The following is a 19,752-nucleotide window of genomic DNA, read 5'->3' as shown; positions in this document are numbered from 1 at the left end:
TCAGCACAAGCACTGATTTAGTTAAACTGGAAAGAGAAAAACTCACCATCCCACTTAACCTTGCTGAAAGATGTGATGAAGGAAAGGAAAGGTGAATATGTTGTTGTTGTTGACATGGCTTTTAGATAAACCCATGACTGATAATAGAAAACATAGTGTTATGTACAGGCACCCCTTTTTGTTTGTTTGCTTTAAGTTTTTCTTTTTCTGTGTATTTGTTTATTTTCTTTCTTCCTTACAGAAATCCCTTACACAAAACAGTAAACAGAAGCTTAAAATGTAAAAATAGGTACAGTAATAAACCAGTTTACATTTCTGATGCATATTGCTGGCACATCATCATATACAAACAGTGACAATAAACAATACAAGAAACAAGGTGTCGCCCATCACTTGAGTCATTCAGGATTACATTTAAGTACATTTTTAGTACTCTGATGTCATTTTGGACAATAGAGTTTATTATTAAACTGTAAAATATCCTGCCTCCCTCACATATCTGTGCCACAAGTGTGAGGGAATATTGCAAAAAATGTTATTTTTATGTATTATTCTATATTCTCTATAAACAATATTCGGCCGATAAATCTTAATTAGAATTTTTTTTTCACTACCTCAGATCAGTATCGACATCAGCCCTAAAATCCAGTATTGGTGAGGCCCAATATTATAATTTAAAAAAATAAACAAAAACAATGCAATAAACGAATAACTACGTATAGAGTTGCTTTGGTTGCCATGTTGTGGTAGAAAGCGCTTCAAAATGCACATCTGAATGTGTATGAATTGTGAGTTTGGGTGATAGACGCTCAGCAGGGGTACCTGAAGGCATCACTAGTGCAGATCAGTGTTGTGTGCGGTCTGCTCGCTGTGTGTGCTGTGTTTGCTGTTGGCTCCCCTCTGTCCTCCATTAGAGCTCGGCTCCATCCCCGCTGTACGGCGCAGGCCCGAAGTAGCGCAGCCGCTCTGAGGTTAGTGCCCTACCGCGCAATCTCCATTTATTTCAGCCCCGGCGCAGCCGCATCATCGAACCCGGCAGCGCTGGGGTGAAAGATGCACATTGTTTAGATGTTGACTGTAGCCGTGTTATGATGCGTATGTGTCTTTTTGTGTGGAATCAAGTTGTAGGCGCGTATCGACAACAAGCTGGTAGAGAGTAGAATAGCTGTGGATGAGACGCAGGCCGCTGGGCCTGTTGTAGCGCTCTGTTTTGTTTCATATTGCGCGGGTTTAATGCTAGCAGCTGTGTTACCAAGGTTTACCTTTCACTGCACACTGATTTCATTTATTTTCAGTGTCTAGACACCAACAAAACTGCTGATCGTCTCGATCATAGTCAGTGTCCATTCAGATTGACGGAGCTACACCGCCAAATGGTTAGCTAGCTAGCTTATTAGCCAAATGTAGGACAGTGCTAGCTTAGCTTGGTTTGGCTGTCGTTGTCAACCGACCCGGCAAGCCGGCTAATATTACAGCACGGTAACGCTTCAGCAAAACCGTTACATGTTTAATACTGGTGTTTATGTCTACTTACTTGGTGCTTTGTAGATCAACCTTATTGCAGACCACGGATATGATTTAACATCAATGTTATTGTCGAGTCGTGCACCGAGTATGTTATCATCCATTGATCCTGTCAGCAGCTACAGACCATGTAGTGCATGGTACAGAGGCAGTGGATGCATAAAACCCCAATAACATAATTTTATATTTGGAATTTTATGTTGGTGGGGAAAACGATCCTGTCCAAGTCTCTTTCAAAGAGAAAACAAGTTTGCACTGCAAAAGCCTATTCAAATAAACATTCCCTCCATATAGCATCTGATTATATGTCACCATGAGTCAAGTGAGCAGGTTTATCCCCATTACACTGCCTCAGTATCTGTTTCATTTCACTGACTGTACATCCACAAAACCTTAATCTACAAAAAATCTTAATCAAAATCTACAAAATCTTAATCTACCTAAACCTAAGTGAGCAAATATGTGTACGTTTGAGTGTTATTTTGAACCTGATTTTATGTCAGGCCATTCTAGACACTGATGCAGTTAGGGCTGAACAGTTAAGTGAAATATTGTCAAAATCTCAATTTTGGCCAGTGCAATATTCAAATAGCCAGAGCTACCATTTTTTAAATTCACTCATGTATAACCACAATATCTGCTAAATAATTGTTATATATATTTTTTTTTTTGCACATTGTTCAGCCCTTGATGCAGTTCACCACTGGATATGCAGACACTGTCACTGCCTCCATGTAAACATTCCTTGCTTGCTTATTTTTCTACTGTCAGAAATTCACTTTCAGTCAGTTACATATGTAACTACATGGCATGTATCTAAATAGTACTAAGGAATATCTGTTAATGTGTTGAATGCATATATTGCAAATCATCTCTTGTATGACCCAATCTAACACACAGTAAATGGGGAAATATAACATTATTTTCATCCTTTATTTACAGTGATCTTATACCTAATGCAAGTCTATTGATACGTTATGATGCCCTCTAGAGGCAGAGGCACAGTGGTGCAATCAGTGCACTCAGACAAGAATATATCAAACATATCTTTACACTACTGATACAGACTATTTTTGACTGAGAATAAATTATGGTGACAGCTGTGCATGGCAGAAGTATTTGCTTGAGTTTGAAGGTCTGAACATTTGCATGATTGCATTTATGGTGCACTTAAATATGCAAAATATGTCCGGTGTCTTGACAGATTAAGGCACTGTGCTGTGATTCTGATCAATTTGTGTCGGCTTTCAGTCCAATTATTAGATTAGATTAGTTTTTATTGTCTCTTAGGACAATTGGCTTAGGTTTGCTGCCATGGGTATGACTTATACTATACTATACTTATACTATAAAAGCTAGAGGACAGCTAGTAGTACATGTTACATCAGTATAAATATGCAGTAGTTTGCATTTGCTGTGCAGTATATCAGTAGTCAATACAGCAGGAATTACTCCCCTATGAGTTCTGTACTGAATAAATGGAATTTACTCAACCCCATATGGGAATAAACCCTTTCCTGTCATTATCTTATGCCACTTCTTTTCCTCTGTCTCTCAGTCATTGTGCTGTGGATCCAGCTGTGTAGACCAGGTGGCCAAAAAATGGACGAGCACGTCGTTCACCAGACAGAACACATGACCACCATCGAGGCCAGCGCCGTCAGCCAACAGGTCCAGCAGGTGCACTTAGACACATGATAACTAAACAGCTGAAACTAGGAAGGATAGAGAATCAGTCATCCTTCATAGTTCCATTATTTTACCAGCTAGTTAGGTTGTTAGATTAGATCATGAACAATAACACCTCAGTCAGATGTGAGTAAAGTGATTTAAACTCATTCTACTTGGGATCACCGTTGTGTGTAGGTACATGTGGCCACCTTTACCGAAACTTCCATGATGAGCGCTGAGGAAGACTCAACGTCCTCACCAGATGATGATCCTTATGATGACACGGACATCCTCAACTCAGCTGGCACTGATGAGGTCACCGCCCACCTGGCTGCTGCAGGTAAATTTAGATTGTACCCAGGAGGAAGAAATTTGCATCTAGTGGTTCCAAATCAGTGGGAGTGGTATTTATTTTGCATCGAAGAATCAGGAGACCTGCAGGATCTAGAAAGTATTGAATTTAAAAACCTCAAAAGTAATGAATTTAGAAAGTCTTAACTTGAGCTTATATTTAACGCAGAGAACCCTGGGGTTCCCTAAAGCATTCCCATGTCTGACCTTAATATTCTGTTAATGTTCTGCAGGTCTTGGCTGTGTTAATATTATTAATTATTTACACCGAGTTGGTGAGGTTTTTTTTTTGTTTTGTTTTTTTGTCTCAAAAATGGTCAAACAAATAAGACCATTTGTTTTCTAGCAGAAGTTTTTCAATCTTGCACCTCTGATGAATTCTATTAATTGAGTTTAGTGTAATGCTTCGAACTGAACAGCAGGTGGTGCCAGTGGACTGTTTGAGGAAGCAGTGCCCCTCATCTTCTGTATGTTGCTTCCTGTCAGCACCTTTTTTTTGTCCTTTTTTAAATTGTCAGTGTACCAAATGGTGCCAGTGAGCCACAATTTCTGCTAGCTTAATTTTAAACCTCCATCTTATTTTTAAATCAAATCCCAGGGTGTCTCCACGTTTTTAAACAGTCTTAAATAGTCTTAAATTCTGTTTAGGAAGATCTTAAATATTAATTTATTGAATGCTGTAATGGTGATCTAAATAGTCTAAAATTCACTCAAAGTGCAAGAGTTGAATTTGACTGTCTGTGTTATCCTGTAACAGTTTTACTAGTTTTTCACTCGTAAATTTATATTTGGATTAATGTTCTTTAACTCAACAAATTATTTTATTGCAAAACTGGCCTAAATTTAAGAAACAGTGGCAGTTTTACCAAGTCTTACATTTAACTTGCTCTTACATGTAGACACCCTGAATCAAAAAGAAGACAGAATAATAACCATGTAGGCCACGCATTCAAGATAATTAATCAAAGCTCAAATCAAAGAGGAAAAGAACAGCATTCAGACACAATCTAGTGTTCTCAAGTGTTTTCATCCTGATTACTGCCTCTATTTTTATACTTTCTTACCAGTCAAACTTGCTCCTTGTCTCTCTGTCTCTCAGGACCAGTAGGCATGGCAGCTGCTGCTGCCGTGGCAACTGGTAAGAAAAGAAAGAGGCCTCACATCTTTGAATCCAACCCCTCCATCCGCAAGAGGCAGCAGACTCGTCTGCTCAGGTGAGCTTAAAATATCAATAAGTATTTTCCCTGACAATTACAATGCCAGATGTCACTTCCAGTACCTGAGGTCATTGTTCCCTCCCAGACAGAGTTGGTGTTGATTTTTTTTTTAGTCTGAATCTGAACCATGCATTAAAGGATTGTGTGTATTTACAGGAAACTGCGAGCCACCCTGGATGAGTACACCACCAGAGTGGGCCAACAGGCCATTGTATTGTGTATTTCTCCCTCCAAACCAAACCCTGTGTTCAAGGTGTTTGGTGCCGCTCCTCTAGAGAATGTGGTGAGTGTTACAGTCAACAGGTTGAACTCGGTTGTCTGCTGCACAGTTTGATGGTGTGTGCAGTCTGCTGCACCAACAACCTTTTAATTACTGCAGCATGCTACTGCGCTCATGCCAAAGATGTTCCTTACATCCCTCTTAGGTTTGAACTTTGAACCTCAAAGGTACGTTGAACCATGCAACCTCAAAAGACCTTTTCCACAGCAGCCGTATTGATATGAAATAGTAGGGTAAACACAGATGTTGCCAATTTTATTAATCCTGTTCCCTTTATTGTGGCAGGGCCTTTCCAGTGAGCCAACAAGCACAGTAGCGGCACGCTGACTCTGTGTGACCTGAACGGAACAGAACTTTAATTAGTTCGTCTGTGTTTACTATTTCATATCATAACGGCTCCTGTGAAAAAGACATAAACTGCATCTGCTGTGTACCCAAGGAAATCCAGCACCAGCACTTAACTGAAACACTGTATTTCAACTGTCTCTGTCCTCCAGGTGAGGAAGTATAAGGGCATGATGCTGGAGGATCTGGAGAACGCTCTGGCTGAACACGCCCCCGCTGGTGGAGAGCTGGCCTCAGAGCTGCCCCCTCTCACCATTGACGGCATCCCTGTCTCTGTGGACAAGATGACCCAGGTCAGGCTCAGTACTCGCTAATCTGTCATTGTCCAAACCTCTGATGTAGAGGAACTGTGTATATCCAGCGTTAAACAGCTGTGACTTTGTAGAAACTGACAGCGTTCCCAGCAGAGGGCACCAGCTAGCAACAAATCAGGATCACAGATTGTGTTTCGTGTGTTGTGAGTGAGAGCTCAGCTAGCTATGTGTATCAAGGTCAAACGCTCAACTTTAACTGTTTTTGCATGTCCATCAGTGTCTCTTGATGAGTCATTACTTGTGGAATACTTAAGCAGTAAAGTAAAATACTTAATATTAATTTCCTGGGTAAAGACAGGGTCCAGGAAATCCTTGAAAAACTTACATTTTAATGTAGAATTTTCAAGGTTGGTTTTCAAGGTTTCATTTGAATAATGAACAAAATCAAATATCACTGAACCATTTTGCCCTAATTATTATTAAGTAACCTTCCTCTAATTGTGGTCATGCTACATGATAAATTAGTACTATACATATATTGTAATTCAGCTTCCTCAACTCCTCTTTTTTCTAACATATTAAGCAAAAGGTTTCACAGTTATCATTTCACATTTGTGCCTTATTGAACCAGGAATCCAGTCCATATCTTCCTAAACAGTCAAAACAGGAACAAGCTTAACACCTAAAAACAGCATGCAGCTCTATTCTGTATAGAGTCTATTTTCCATTCTTTAAAGCTCCATACATGCATCATAATGTGGTGAGTAAAGTAAATACCCAAGATCTTGATATAAATATATAATTTACCATAACTGTAAGGTAGTGGAAAAACTTGAAATGCACCTTCAAAATTCTTGAAATGTGCTTGACTTTGGCTTTGGAATAGGTGTAGGAACCCTGTAAAGAGCAACTTCGACATTATAATTCAGGTACACAGTGTGCATGATGCATTAGTAGTGTCTGCATCCAAGGCCTTCTCCCTTTGCTGGACAGGCGGTGAGAGGATGTGCAGAGCAGACAGCTCTTCGTCGGCCTTTCACTGCAACATTAGCACCAGTCTGAGTCCTCCTTTCACCCGGGGGAACATGGCTTGTTTACTCTGCTTTCCCAGAGCTGCTGACGCAGTCTCTGGATCATCGTCAGAGTAGCCAGCATGACAGAGGCCCTCAGAGACAAGGTCCTCAACCCTGGGAGCTCGGTAGCCAATCCCAAGGCCAGATGTGTCCTCGGAGGGCAGGTGTTAGTTGGAGCTTGTTTTTCTGGAGGTTATAGAATGAGATTATCATGAGTAACCTGTTGCCTCACTCAGCGCGGCCAAGCCAGGTGGAAAGGTGTGGGGGTTGGTGTTTTTACAGGTATGTGTGTGCCAAGTATCAAGACAGGATGTGTCAGGTCACACTGGGGAAGGTTGATCAACCTTAAGTCCCCTTTGCACTCTTACACTTGCTCCTTTTTTTTACATTTGTGCTGCTTTGCTGAACTTGATATCTTGTCTTTAGTCAAGCATCTGAACGGTCAATAATCGTTTATTTTTCCTATAAATTTTTCATAATTAAAGACCCTTGTTGTTTTCTTTATTATGAAGCAGCAAGATCGGGAAATGTTAGGTCTTCATCAGCAGTAACTTATCACAACCCCTATTCAGCTGAGCTGGTCAGTCGCCCATTTTTAGCAGGTTTAGCTGTTTTTCAAAACATATGCATACATGTGCTAATGTTAGTGTAAAAAAAATGGTATTAGAAAGGGAAAGTATGAAAACGATCACGTTTAGTGCTCCTGATTCATATCAGGAAAGGTGTTATTGTCTCCCATGCAGACATCTGCAGCAGGTTTTACGTACCAGAAGAAATCCCAAGTGAGGTTTAGTGACGCAGGCAGACGTCCTGGCCCGTCCGATAGATGGAGCATCTGTAGCAGGTGATCTCGGGTCTAGCCTGAGCCCATAATTACCCCCTAGCCTTGTTAGGGCAAGGGACCCAGCAACCTCACTGCCTTCCTAAATACTGATTGGACCATTGCTTGGAGGATTAGGAGTGGGGGGTGGGGGTGTGGGTGCTTGGACAACATGCCACTTAACTCACCGGCCACTGTAATTAGGCCATCTGTCCTAGCACACATGCATCCACATACATCCACACAGCCACAGGTGGACATGCAGGCATCTTTTTGCTACCAAGTCCTTTTTTTTTCTGCAGCTAATCCAAATAGTTCTGTCAGTACGGCAAGTGTTGGATGAAGTGAAGCCCCTTTACTGCAGCCAACGTCCATTTTCTATGAAGATCCATTTTGCGATGCACTGAGGAGCCATGTATAAGGTGGTTTGTGGTTGTGAGTTGGAAAAGGGGGTCTAAAGTGGGGGAGGAGGGAGGGATTTGTTTCTCCCGGAACCAAATTTAGCCCGTGATGTCAAGGCAGGCAGACGCTGCAGTGCCTCATTGTGCAATATAATCCCCCGGTGATGCTTGCATATTACCGGGACACTGAGGACACTGGCACTAAACCCCACCCCGGCCTGTCAGTGTGAGTGTGCGCTTGTTCTGGAAGTGTTGATGTGACGTTGAGCAGATATGCACGCTGCGGCGCTCACTGCCGCACGTGAAGTATGTATGCTGGTGCATGATCAATAGCATGCAGAGAAGATAAAGACCCCCACTCGTTCCCTCTCCATGCTTTGGGACACAATGCAGACTTCTTGTGGCCTCACATGCAACATGGCCGACAAAGCATCGCAATCTGTAGGAAAAGAAGTGACTCAAAAGCACACAGAATAAACATTGAGACAGTGAATAAGAGCACAGAATACTGAACTACAGATAGAGATGGCTGCATCAGAGCCAAAGTAGCAACTGGATGTTTTTTTTAATACTTTTGATTGCCATAAAAATGCTGAATATCAGATCCAATAGTCAGCCATGTGGATAATCAGTCAATCCCTAATTTAAACCAGAAAGCACTAACAAGTTTATTTTTGGACTTTAAAATGTCCTGAGTACATATCTTGGGCACAATTTAAAAAAAAAAAAAAACAGGTTTAAGGAATCCTTATCAAAAATGTCAGTTTATGTGGTCATGGAAGACAAAAGAATATTGGACAATATATTTTTATAGGGATTTCTAAATTCTCAAATATTTGTAATAGCCTTAAAAGTCTGGGGCTCCACTGATTAATTCCTCTTTCACAATTAGTGAAAATAACCAGCCTGACGACTCTAATATGAAGAATGAGCGTGCTTTTTTAGATCGAACTATTTGCACTAACTGACTCCCTGATTTCATTGTTTGTGGATGGTACACACAAATATAGTGGACAAGCACTCACTGATACAATCAATCCACAATAATGAAATAATAACTTCAGTTAATCTAATGTTTTTGTTTGATTTTATTTATTTCTTTTTTAATATAATATTGAGCAGCTTGTCCTTGTTAATACCCACTCTGAGTGTACTGTAGCCGTTGCCGGGGCAGTTTGACTGCCTGACTGTGTTGGATCACCCCTGATGTTCCCGTGGTGTCTGTCTGACACGTCAGGCTGGAGCCACAGTCATAGATTGGTCTGTTAATAAACATGATCGCATCGTTCTCCTTTTAGAAAGCCTGTTTCTATTTGCAGGCCTTGACCACCTCAGCACCCGGCCTGCAGCAGGTACCCGATCAATACGTGCCTCCTGCTGCCTGCTCAAGGGCGTGTGTGCTTCTGTGTGTGTGTGTGTGTTAGACACTGCAGCTTTCCGCTTTAGAGTCTGGATCATCTTTTTACTCCATGAATCTGTCCTGTTTTCGCTCCAGGCCCAGCTGCGAGCGTTCATCCCAGAGATGCTGAAGTACTCGACAGGAAGAGGGAAGCCTGGCTGGGGGAAGGAGAGCTGCAAGCCGGTGTGGTGGCCTGAGGACATCCCCTGGGCCAACGTCCGCAGTGACGTACGCACAGAGGAGCAGAAACAGAGGGTGAGAGGAATACTGGTGTATTGATGGAGTAGTTTGTTAGTATTTGCCGGGAAAGACTGTTTTCCCTCAGCTCTCTTTCTCCAATGATATTTGTTTTTGTTAAAGGGTAACTTCGCCTGGATTTTTCCATGTTTTTGTGTCCAAGCGACCAATGGGCTACAACAGTTTTTGAAAATGGTCCAGTATTGCAAGTGCGCTGCAGGTGGTAGAAGCAAAAAATAAGCTGCAACGTAATCCCTCTGGGTAGCTGCATACTGTTAAAGTATGTCCACTAAAATTGCCTGTTTTTGCTATTGACAGGCTCAAATTGTTGTTATAAGCTTCACAGCAATTATGTAACAAGTAAGATATGTTAGCTGTTGTCTGAAGACACACTTCTCTAAATCTTTGCCATGAATGAATTGTGGGACTATGAACTTAAATATGGCGTTCAGTGTCAGTAGTCCTCAAATCAGTGTTTAGAATTATTCCCCATATTAACTTGCATTTCTGTGTCCCCAGGTGTCCTGGACGCAGGCGTTGCGGACCATCGTTAAGAACTGCTACAAGCAGCACGGCCGTGAGGATCTCTTGTATGCTTTTGAAGATCAACAGGTAACCACGACAACCACCACCCAGCACCACCTGACCACTGCGCAGAGTATCGCTCACCTTGTGCCCTCACAGACTGTGGTACAGACTATCAACAACCCCGATGGAACGGTCTCGTTAATCCAGGTACATTTTAGTTGCTGTGGGGATCATTGCGGTCTTTAGGTTTGCGCCTTTTACATCTAAGTTCAGATTTGTGACTACACCCTTTTTTTTCCTCAGGTTGGCACAGGACACACAGTTGCCACCCTGGCGGATGCATCAGAGCTGCCCGGTGTTACGGTGGCACAGGTCAACTACTCCACTGTGACTGATGGAGAGGTAACAGCACATACCTTTAAAGCACTTTTTTATACAACATACAAGGCTGATTTATTTATCGTTTTACAACATTAAAAATGAGTAACATACAATTGTGTACACATTTCAGGCTTGAATGTAGTAATAAATTCCTAGTTAACCATTTCTTTATTTCCTAAAATGCATAAATTAATAGAGCTTCTGAGGAATTGAGGAAAAGTGCCATTAATGGCTGAGTCACAGACAGCACATGCAGCAAACTCAGTGAAGTATGTGAAGTGCACTTAATGGGAGCTGTCCATTCAGCACCGCAAAATTAAAACACAAGCTGGAAGAGCAAAAATCCGATAACAATCTTTTTTCTTCACACAGTCTTTGTCGGCGCATTGCTGATCCTCGTTTGCTTCTTGTATGAAACTGTATCGTTCCTCTCCAGGTGGAACAGAACTGGGCCACCCTCCAGGGCAGCGAGATGACAATCCAAACCACTCAAGCCTCAGAGGCCACGCAGGCGGTAGCGTCCCTGGCTGAAGCTGCTGTTGCTGCGAGTCAGGAGATTCAGCCCGGAGCCACCGTCACAATGGCTCTTAACAGGTGAGGAGGGGTCTTCAGTTACTGATGGTGAGGCCAGCAAACACTGCAGCGCCTACGAATAATCCATAATTACTCTGGCAGCTCTAACAACTGGATAAAAATGGGACGACTGACAGGGCAGGTCACTGGGGTCCCCTGGAGATCAGCTGCCTCTCATCCTGGTTCAGCATCTAATTAATTAGCTGGTAGCTTTTATAGAGGCAGCGTGCATAAGTGCAGGATGCTTGATTGCTTGGTAGTGTGACTTTCAATAAAAGTTTGAAATAAAATCACTGATAAAACAACACTTAGAACCTACAATTAAAGAATTATGAGAGGTGAAGATAGAGTATACTACTCTTAGTAATAGGCTGTCTACAGATATTACTATCAGTTGGGTTTCCGCAGGTCCTTAAAATGGACTAAAATAATCTGAATTTTAGTCTTTAGCATGTCTTAAATGCAGTTTGACAGGTCTTAAATTTGGTTGTATTATGAAGTTAACATTTTTATAAAGTTGTATTAGCTTTGTCTGGCTTTTCAGTGTGTTTTGGAGAAGAATTTGTGTTGATCACATTGTAAAAACTACAAATGAAACTAAGATAGACCGCCTCTGCGCTAACAATAATAACTCCTGCAACTCCAAAGCATTGAAGACATTTTGTTCCCTGAATCTGACTTCGCTAAAAGATTTTTACTTTCTTTTGCCAGAATTGACCTGAACTGGGTCAAAATTCATAATGGTTTAAAAACGTCTTAAGTTTAACTTGTTGAAACCTGCAGAAACCCTGCTGTGCAGCAATTCTAGTAGTAAAGCATGTAAAAGGGTTGTTGTTGTTGTAATGTTTTTCTGGAGGGAAATCAGCCACACACAGTAGTATTCAGATGAGATCTACAACAGGATCTTTTCCCATAGAGGGCTGAGTGTCTGCAGGATATATTTACAGCACAAGACTACAATAAGTTGAAAGTGTCCTCATGAATAAAGTGAGTTAGTAGTCTTTGGTTGGAGCTGAAACCTGTAGCTGACTATAGCTACATCCTGATATACTACTTAAATTCTTGATTGATCTTTCATTCTTAAGATTTAAAAGATCTTTAACTTGACAAATTTATGCTGACATGTTAGCTAGCTGTTTTTTCACCGCAGTAGTAGTGTCAAGGCAGTAATTTCAGATGTGTATGGGTATGTCCCATTGGGGCTTGTTACCTGCACCCACCTGAGTCCTCCTTCCTCTTCCCTCCCCTCTCCTGTTTACGTGTGTTAAGCTACTCTGGGCTCTCTGCTCCACAGGCTCTGGAACATTTTGTCCCCAGCTGCAGAGGGAGAGTAGAGCGTCTTTCTCTCGCTGTCTTTTCTGCTGTGTTGACATTGTGACCCAAAATGACACCATATCGTGGTGCTTCGAAATTTATCGGCCAGTCATTTGTAAATCCCACTAATTGCCTGATTTTGACCATTTAAACTGCATTAATGATGCAAAATGTATACTGCTAAACAGAAAAACTATCTACGATTGACAGCAAAAATTATCTAAATTCGATATCTCTCAACCAAGACATGATAATAAGCATTTAAATACTAATGTTGCCAGATTTTACTGCTTTCAACTAGGAATGTTCCTGGCGACTAATTTCCCTGTCGATTAAAGGCAGAATTTAATTTAGACTAGTCGACTAGTTCAAATTTGGCAGAATTTATTAAATTATAATGTTAAACACTGTCCAAAAAAATACTGTGTGCATTAAGAGTCATTAGAAGCCGTTAATCTCAGTCTCCAATCGCCAAATCGTACTCGACTAGTGGCGAGCGGCTGCATAAAATCATAGAGGCAACAGATAACTGGCATCGTGCATGAATAAAATATTGATAGTTTAAACGACTAGTATTTCTGGTGCCGACCAGCGAGCGTGGGGACGTTTAATCATATAGTCGACTAATTGTGCGCGTCCCTACTTTCAACTAACTGAACAACATCCAGTTGGGTGTCACTGACATACAGCCACAGTGTGAATGCATCACCACTGCTGACTGTCTCTGTCTGCACTCTCTCAGCTCCTCCTCCTCTTATCTTTATCTGTCTGTCTGTAATTCAGTCTCAGATGTGATTATCAATCAAGCTGTGAACAGTTCATAACGAAGCTGGTGTGGTAATAGGCTCGTGGTAATTCCACTGGATAGATCTGGTTAATAAAACTGCTTCGTTAGACCCTGCAGCACCTGGCTTTTAGGAAGATGTAACAGATTCTCCATAAGTCCAGACTAGAAAAGCCTCTTATACACTCCTACCTCTTCACCCTACATCTCTCTAATAACCCTTGTCTTTGTGAGACAACCGTGTGTGTGTGCATAAGTGTGTGAACTCTGGAAGTCTAATATACTGAATATGAGGGTGGTTTTTATGTATTTTACATGCCCTTTTTTTCTTATTTTCATTATCAACTCTTCTGCCAGTTATTTTCACAATTAATTGTTTTGCCTATAAAATGTCAAAGAAATAAAGTGAAACGTGAGCCCAAAGTGACACCTTTAGATTACTTATTTTGTAACAACCAACAGTCCAAAACCAATAAATCACAAAGAAAACTAGCAAATCCTTGCATTTAAAAAGTCTGAAAAATGACTGAAACGGTTGATCGATTATCTAAACAGTTGGTGACTCATTTTCTTTTGATTGTCTAATCGTGTTTGTATTGTGTGTTTGTGTGTGTCGCAGTGAGGCAGCAGCCCATGCTGTGGCGACGTTGGCGGAGGCCACTCTACAAGGCGGAGGGCAGATTGTCCTGGCAGAGACGGCAGCTGCTGTTGGGGCACTGGCAGGGGTTCAAGATGCCACAGGTACATATTCATCCATGACATTATCATAAACATGACTGAGACAACACGCAGAATACACTTCAAATGACAAAATCTACATAGAGTCATTTGCACTATAGTTTAAGGTCATTTTTGTAATTTTCTACGGCACCAGTTGACAATACTGCAGTTTACTACAACAGTCCTGCAATAAATCTTGAAGGTTATATTGTTCAGTTTTGGTTGAAGTTGTTTTAGAGAGGTGTTGACTCAACTTCTATATACTTATAATTTTGGGGGCTGCAGTTTGTGTTGCTGTTGAACTGTCTTGCATCATACAGAGTTTCTTTTATTTTGTCCACCCCATTTCTATCACTAACTAACACCCCTCAGTATGAGTCAGTACAGTTGACAGCACTACAAACCTACAGTGCTACAGCTTAGCGAGTTGGCAGGTCTGAAACGTTATGAAATAATAGCTTATCACCTACAGGTGTTACCCACAGCCTTTTCTTTTTATCAGTGCGAGTGCATAATATATTAACTGCCAATGTGATATAGAACTTAATCATTAACATTTCCCCAGCTGTTGAATTCATCGCTATCATAACAAAGAGGTACTTTGTGGCCACCAGACTTTTCATGTAAGTGGTCACCTGTGGCTAACAAGTTCCATCCCCATACTGAGAGCTTTCACCAACATCCCAATTCCTTTGCACCTTTCAGCTCAAAATTAATCAAAAGCAATGAACATTACCCAACTGATATGTCAGGGCTACTGAGGTCTGGGTTTGATAAGCCTACTGAAACTCCTAACGCAACCCTTACCCATATAATTTTTGGTCAAAGCCACATGGACCCACCAGAGAAGGGCAAAAGAGCCACATGTAGCTCTGAAACCACAGCTTGCAGACCCCTGGAGTAGACACTCAATAGTTTACTTGTTAGTGAGCGGTAACTTGTGATTTCATGATGAATTATCAGCTGTCACTATCATATTCAAATCAGTGCATGAATGAAAGACACAAAATGTCGACAGCTGTGAACTTGTGGCACCTACTGTTTATGTATTTCACCCTGTTCTGGGTAGTTGGAGAGCGATCTCCCAAAAAGTGTGGCAAATGGAAATAAATAACAGCAAACTGAATTCTTTCATCAAGTTTTTTTTTGGCCTCACATCTTCACTAATTGGCATGTGTGTATGTTCCCCAGCCAATGGCATTTCTAATTAGTCTTACTAAGTGTAAGCTTCCCTTCAGCAGCACTGCGGTGAGACCTCTGAGCTCCTACAGTCTAATCTACTCTGTGCTGATGTGACAGATGGTGTGTTTGTGTGTTTGTGTGTGTGCGTCTTGTAGCAATACTCCCTCCTCTTAATGATACGTTAGCTTCATGACCCTGTCGCCAACCTCCTTCCATGCATACTGCATGCACTGCTGCGGCTGCAGGTGTGTCCACTGAGACTGGACCAGTCTGTAATGACGTCCTCACATCCTCGTTGAACAGCATTAACAACCATTTCCAGCATATATGCAGTCAGTATCCTGAGGGTGGACCATAAAGCTGCTCTCTGTCAGTGATTGATATCAGGGCACATGCAGTTAATCTGATGTTGATCATCAAATGTAGTCTAAAAATAATATACAAGTGAAACTAAGAAGGAAATCAAACCATATGGGGATTCGAATGTCAAATTACTGACTTACTGTCTTCATAATTAGCTGCATATATTTCTAACCTAATAGCAATTTGATTGTTTAAGTTGCAAGTTCAATTCAAGTGCTAATAACATTTAGAGATCATGATTTGATGCATTGTTATTTAATGCAGTATTTATAATTGTTATTATTATCCTTTTGTATTGACTATTACTTCACCTGATACAAGTCAATTCAATAGTTTCTTTTACTGATGATTAATGCCTTGAATCATGGTAATTTATAATCAATACAATGATACAACAAGTGAATTATAGCAGGACAGTATAGAAGAGGAAGTTCTATCCAGACAGCAAGTCTTTTTCTTATTCATCATTCCTTCTAATCATGCCACAGTGGGATAAACACACACTCACACCAAGTAGAATAGTCCCGGGGCATGAGCAGGTCCCTCAGGGACCCCCTTTAAGAGGGCAGATCACTCCATTATCAGTCCATGGTCTAATCACTGGCCCAGCTGTCAGCACGCAACCCCATGTTCTCTGGTTTGGCTACATACAGACACGTCACACGACTTTAGAGCTTTTCTGAATTCAGACAGATGTATGTGCACACCTATTTGTTCCTATGCTCTGTCCGTCTCTCAGCACAGATGTGATAAAGGTATTTAAACACTAAAGCTGATTCGCTTAGCGTTACATTCACAACTGAAAAAACGAACACGAACAATTTTCATTCACTTGAGAGCAAATCTGTCTCTTGTTTCAAGTCATTGCTCTGCAGTTGACCTCTAGATAGAGATGAAACGGTTTTTACAGCATGATTAAAGTGACCAGAATTATTACGGTTATCTGCACTATAGCAGTATTAGAATCTGGTAAAATGTTCAAAAAACAGAATCAGGAATACAACAGTGAATAGAACAAATACAACAAAACATATTTTTAAGGACTGGTTGATAAAGTGAATATTACAGGTGCTTTTTGTGGGTCATTATTTTATTGTTACACTTTAAGTCACTATAATAAATGCAAATGAATATGCATGAATATGCATGCCTATACATGCATACTAATGTATATGTGTATATACATACACCTACATGCAGCTTACGTACAACCATTGAAGTAGTAACACTTATACATACTTACATAAATACTACACATATATGGAAAGCCACATGTTTAAATTAAACAGAAGGCAGATGCTAAAACATGGTGCAAAATGCAAAAATATGTACTGTGTGCTGGTGCCTTTTTGCACATTTGTACGCTAATAAATTAAGGTTATTCAAACCTAACATGTGCAGCCTTTATTGTCTGACATCTTCCTTCCTAAACCATAAGGACTCATTTGGCTGCACTTTAACAACTAATGAAGCTGCCAAAGCCAGTCCTTCTCCCGACTATTGACCTTAGCTAATCACTGTAGTGCTACACAGGAGTGCAGAGCACCTTTTGAAGTGCACTGGCCCAGACACCGATGATTGGCTTGTGTAGCGACCCTTCACTGACACACACACACGCTAATACATACACACATCCACACCAAACACGACCCTTAACGTCTAAGTAACTCTGTTTGAGTGGCACTTCACTCAGTAACTCTGCTGTGTGTGTACGTAGCTGTGCCAGGCCAATGCCCCGTTCCCTAAGCCCTCCACCATAATCACCACCGGTGCAATTACCTGCATCAGCAAAACTTAACCCTGTCACAAATCACTGGCGAGTGGGCTTAGCGAGGGCCAGCAATTACAAGCTAACCTAACAAAAGGGGCTGGAGTTCATTTTGGGAGATTTAAAAGATGAATAAATCTGAATGCAGCTGAGTATCATCATGGGTCGTGGCTGTTTGCTGCATTTAATGTCCCCACAGTGACTTCGCTCACAGTAATGGGAGCGGGCATGAGCCTCTGCCATCCCGTACACTGACCTTCTTGCCTGCCTGTGACACTGTGACAGCTTGCAGGGTGGGGCAGAGGCCCACGTGACTGCAGCAATAATCCCACACACACACTCACACACAGCTGGGCATGGGGGGAAGCGCGCTGAGAACGTTCAATCGGACCATTGTTTAGAAATGCCGTCCCTGTAACATGGCCGCCTCCTGTCACAGACAGCTACCTGGGCTTGACTGCCTCGCAGCACAGTGTCGAACAAAACTTCAGCGACAAGATTACCTCTGGCCAAAGACTGAAGGAGCAGGAATTTTTAGCATCAGAGCTGCAACTAATGATTGTTTTTATTATTAAATTGCATGTTTTTCACTGAACTATTAATTAATTAATAAAACCAATTTGCAGTTATATAATTAAACAAGAATCCACAAATCCTCTCATTTGCAAGTTAAATCTGACACTGATAAATGACTTGAGTGATTGATCAGTTGTCAGCCGCCTGCTATAATCATGATCAACATGCTGTCTTTTGGTTAATACTCACTGTTTGATGATCCACAGTGCTTTGGGTGGTCCGATGCTTGTTGAAGGGTGTATTGAGAGTTGCTGACAAAAACTGTAAAACTGTAAACTTTGGGGGTTTTGATTTTGTTTATAACGCAGTAGTCTGCCAAATAAGGATTTTCCCAAAATAAACAAGGCTTTTGCAAAAAAAAAAAAATATCTGTGGGGAATTACTTAATTAATCAAACAAAATAACCAAAGAGTGTTTCGAAAGAGTGTGTCTAAGTCCAAACTGTGTCTGTGTCTTCTCCTCAGGTCTGGTCCAGATCCCCGTCAGCATGTACCAGACTGTCGTGACCAGCCTCGCCCAGGGGAACCGGCCCGTCCAGGTTGCCATGGCGCCTGTCGCCACACGCATAGACAACACCGTCACGCTGGACGGCCAAGCGGTGGAGGTTGTGACCCTGGAGCAGTGACATTAACCACCCTGGAAGGAGTAGAAGGCCACCGTGGAGATTTGTTTATCCTACTGTTTTCCAAGACATCATGCTGTGTACAATGTCAAATATATTTTTAAATGTACATCTGCAGGGGAAGTGAACGAAGTGAGTTATCAATGCATTGTGTTTACTATGTAAAGATATTGCTTTTGGTGGTATATTTTTTTCTCCCATTTAGCTTCATGGTTTTTTTTTTTTTTTAGCTCTGTGATGTTGAGTATTTAGTATTTATTTCTATACAATAAACCTTTACTTAAAACAAAGATGAACCAAAAAGCCCGGGAGGAAAGCCACCACTGCTTCACCCAGAGTGTGTAACTATCTATCACTGTTCTGGAGTTTCATTGTCGTCTGTGTTTGGCTGTTTTGTTTTTAGTACGCATTTACAATTCAGTGCCATAGTCAGAAATCACTCCTCTCTGTTTTCCATACCCTTGATTACTATTCTAAATTTTACTCTTTCCACCTGAAACAATGTTAGTATACAGGACAGCGTCTGTGCTGTAGACACTCCCAGACATTTCTCAATGAGATGATGAAATATTACGTTGAAATCTTGTCGTGTGCTTTTCCCTGTGCTGTTTTACTGTAGTCCACGCACATGCCAAGATTTGTGAAGACTCAGGATATACATCAAGGTGTTTTTTACTGCTGGACTGCTGAGCTGACTTCCTGAAAGCAGCCATTTTGTCTACCAAATCCATTTCTTTACAGTGCATGGATAGGAGCACCCCTTGGTATGTTATTTTTTTAACATGAACACCTTTGTATGTGACGTAGGACTCGGTGGTCTGCATCACTTTGTAAATCACAGTTGGACAGGCGCTGCAGTATTTGTAATGCAAACATGGAAAAAAGCATTTCTTTAATTCTTACAACGAAAAAATTGCTTGCCAAGAATCAATATAGTGCAATGCAGCTATAACATTTGGTTCAACTCTCACCACTATTTAAAAAATTAAGTCCAATAAAATGGCTGCTGTTCACCATTCATCCTGTTTCTCTCTTTATTGTAGTACACCATCAATCGATACATAAAAAGTTAAAACATCAAATTACCACACATGATAAGGGCGCCTCTGTAGCTCTACAAAGCCTTTGAGCAACTTCAGCTTATTTTTTTGGTTTGAAAGGCATTTTCACAGCATTGTGCAGAAATTCACTGCCTTCAGTGACATGAAGGCAGCAGAGGGGAAGCAGTAGCTCTCACAGCAGCAGGGGTACAAAGCGGCTGCTGTCCATGTGAAAGCGCACAGATTTTAATCTGCCGCTCAGAGTTCACCAACGGCCACAGTCAAGTAGAAGGGGACAGTAATTGTTGAAACAGGTCAGAAAGGTGTGA

General features: G+C 41.3%; 1 protein-coding gene across 1 annotated transcript; it reads left to right on the top strand.

Moving 5' to 3' along the window:
- Positions 1-827: 827 nt before the first annotated feature.
- Positions 828-19,403, top strand: nrf1 (nuclear respiratory factor 1). The gene is made up of 12 exons (XM_084710910.1): positions 828-971; positions 3,083-3,204; positions 3,391-3,535; positions 4,646-4,760; positions 4,920-5,046; positions 5,541-5,681; positions 9,432-9,590; positions 10,092-10,307; positions 10,404-10,502; positions 10,918-11,075; positions 13,772-13,893; positions 18,226-19,403. The coding sequence occupies exons 2-12, from the start codon at positions 3,127-3,129 to the stop codon at positions 18,384-18,386; spliced, it is 1,521 nt and encodes a 506-aa protein (XP_084567036.1). The 5' UTR covers positions 828-971; positions 3,083-3,126; the 3' UTR covers positions 18,387-19,403.
- The last annotated feature ends 349 nt before the right edge of the window (positions 19,404-19,752 follow it).

The sequence above is a fragment of the Lutjanus erythropterus genome, chromosome 22 (genome assembly GCF_056507025.1).
Source record: "Lutjanus erythropterus isolate fLutEry1 chromosome 22, fLutEry1.hap2, whole genome shotgun sequence".
Lineage (NCBI taxonomy): Eukaryota > Metazoa > Chordata > Actinopteri > Lutjaniformes > Lutjanidae > Lutjanus > Lutjanus erythropterus.
This window is presented reverse-complemented; position numbering and strand designations above follow the sequence as displayed.

Bases quoted from the DNA above. Each gene is read 5' to 3' on its own strand.
- nrf1 (XM_084710910.1), top strand. From the start codon at position 3,127: ATGGACGAGCACGTCGTTCACCAGACAGAACACATGACCACCATCGAG. The intron at 9,591-10,091 runs GTGAGAGGAATA...CTGTGTCCCCAG, and splicing joins CAGAGGAGCAGAAACAGAGG to GTGTCCTGGACGCAGGCGTT. The intron at 10,308-10,403 runs GTACATTTTAGT...TTTTTTCCTCAG, and splicing joins GAACGGTCTCGTTAATCCAG to GTTGGCACAGGACACACAGT.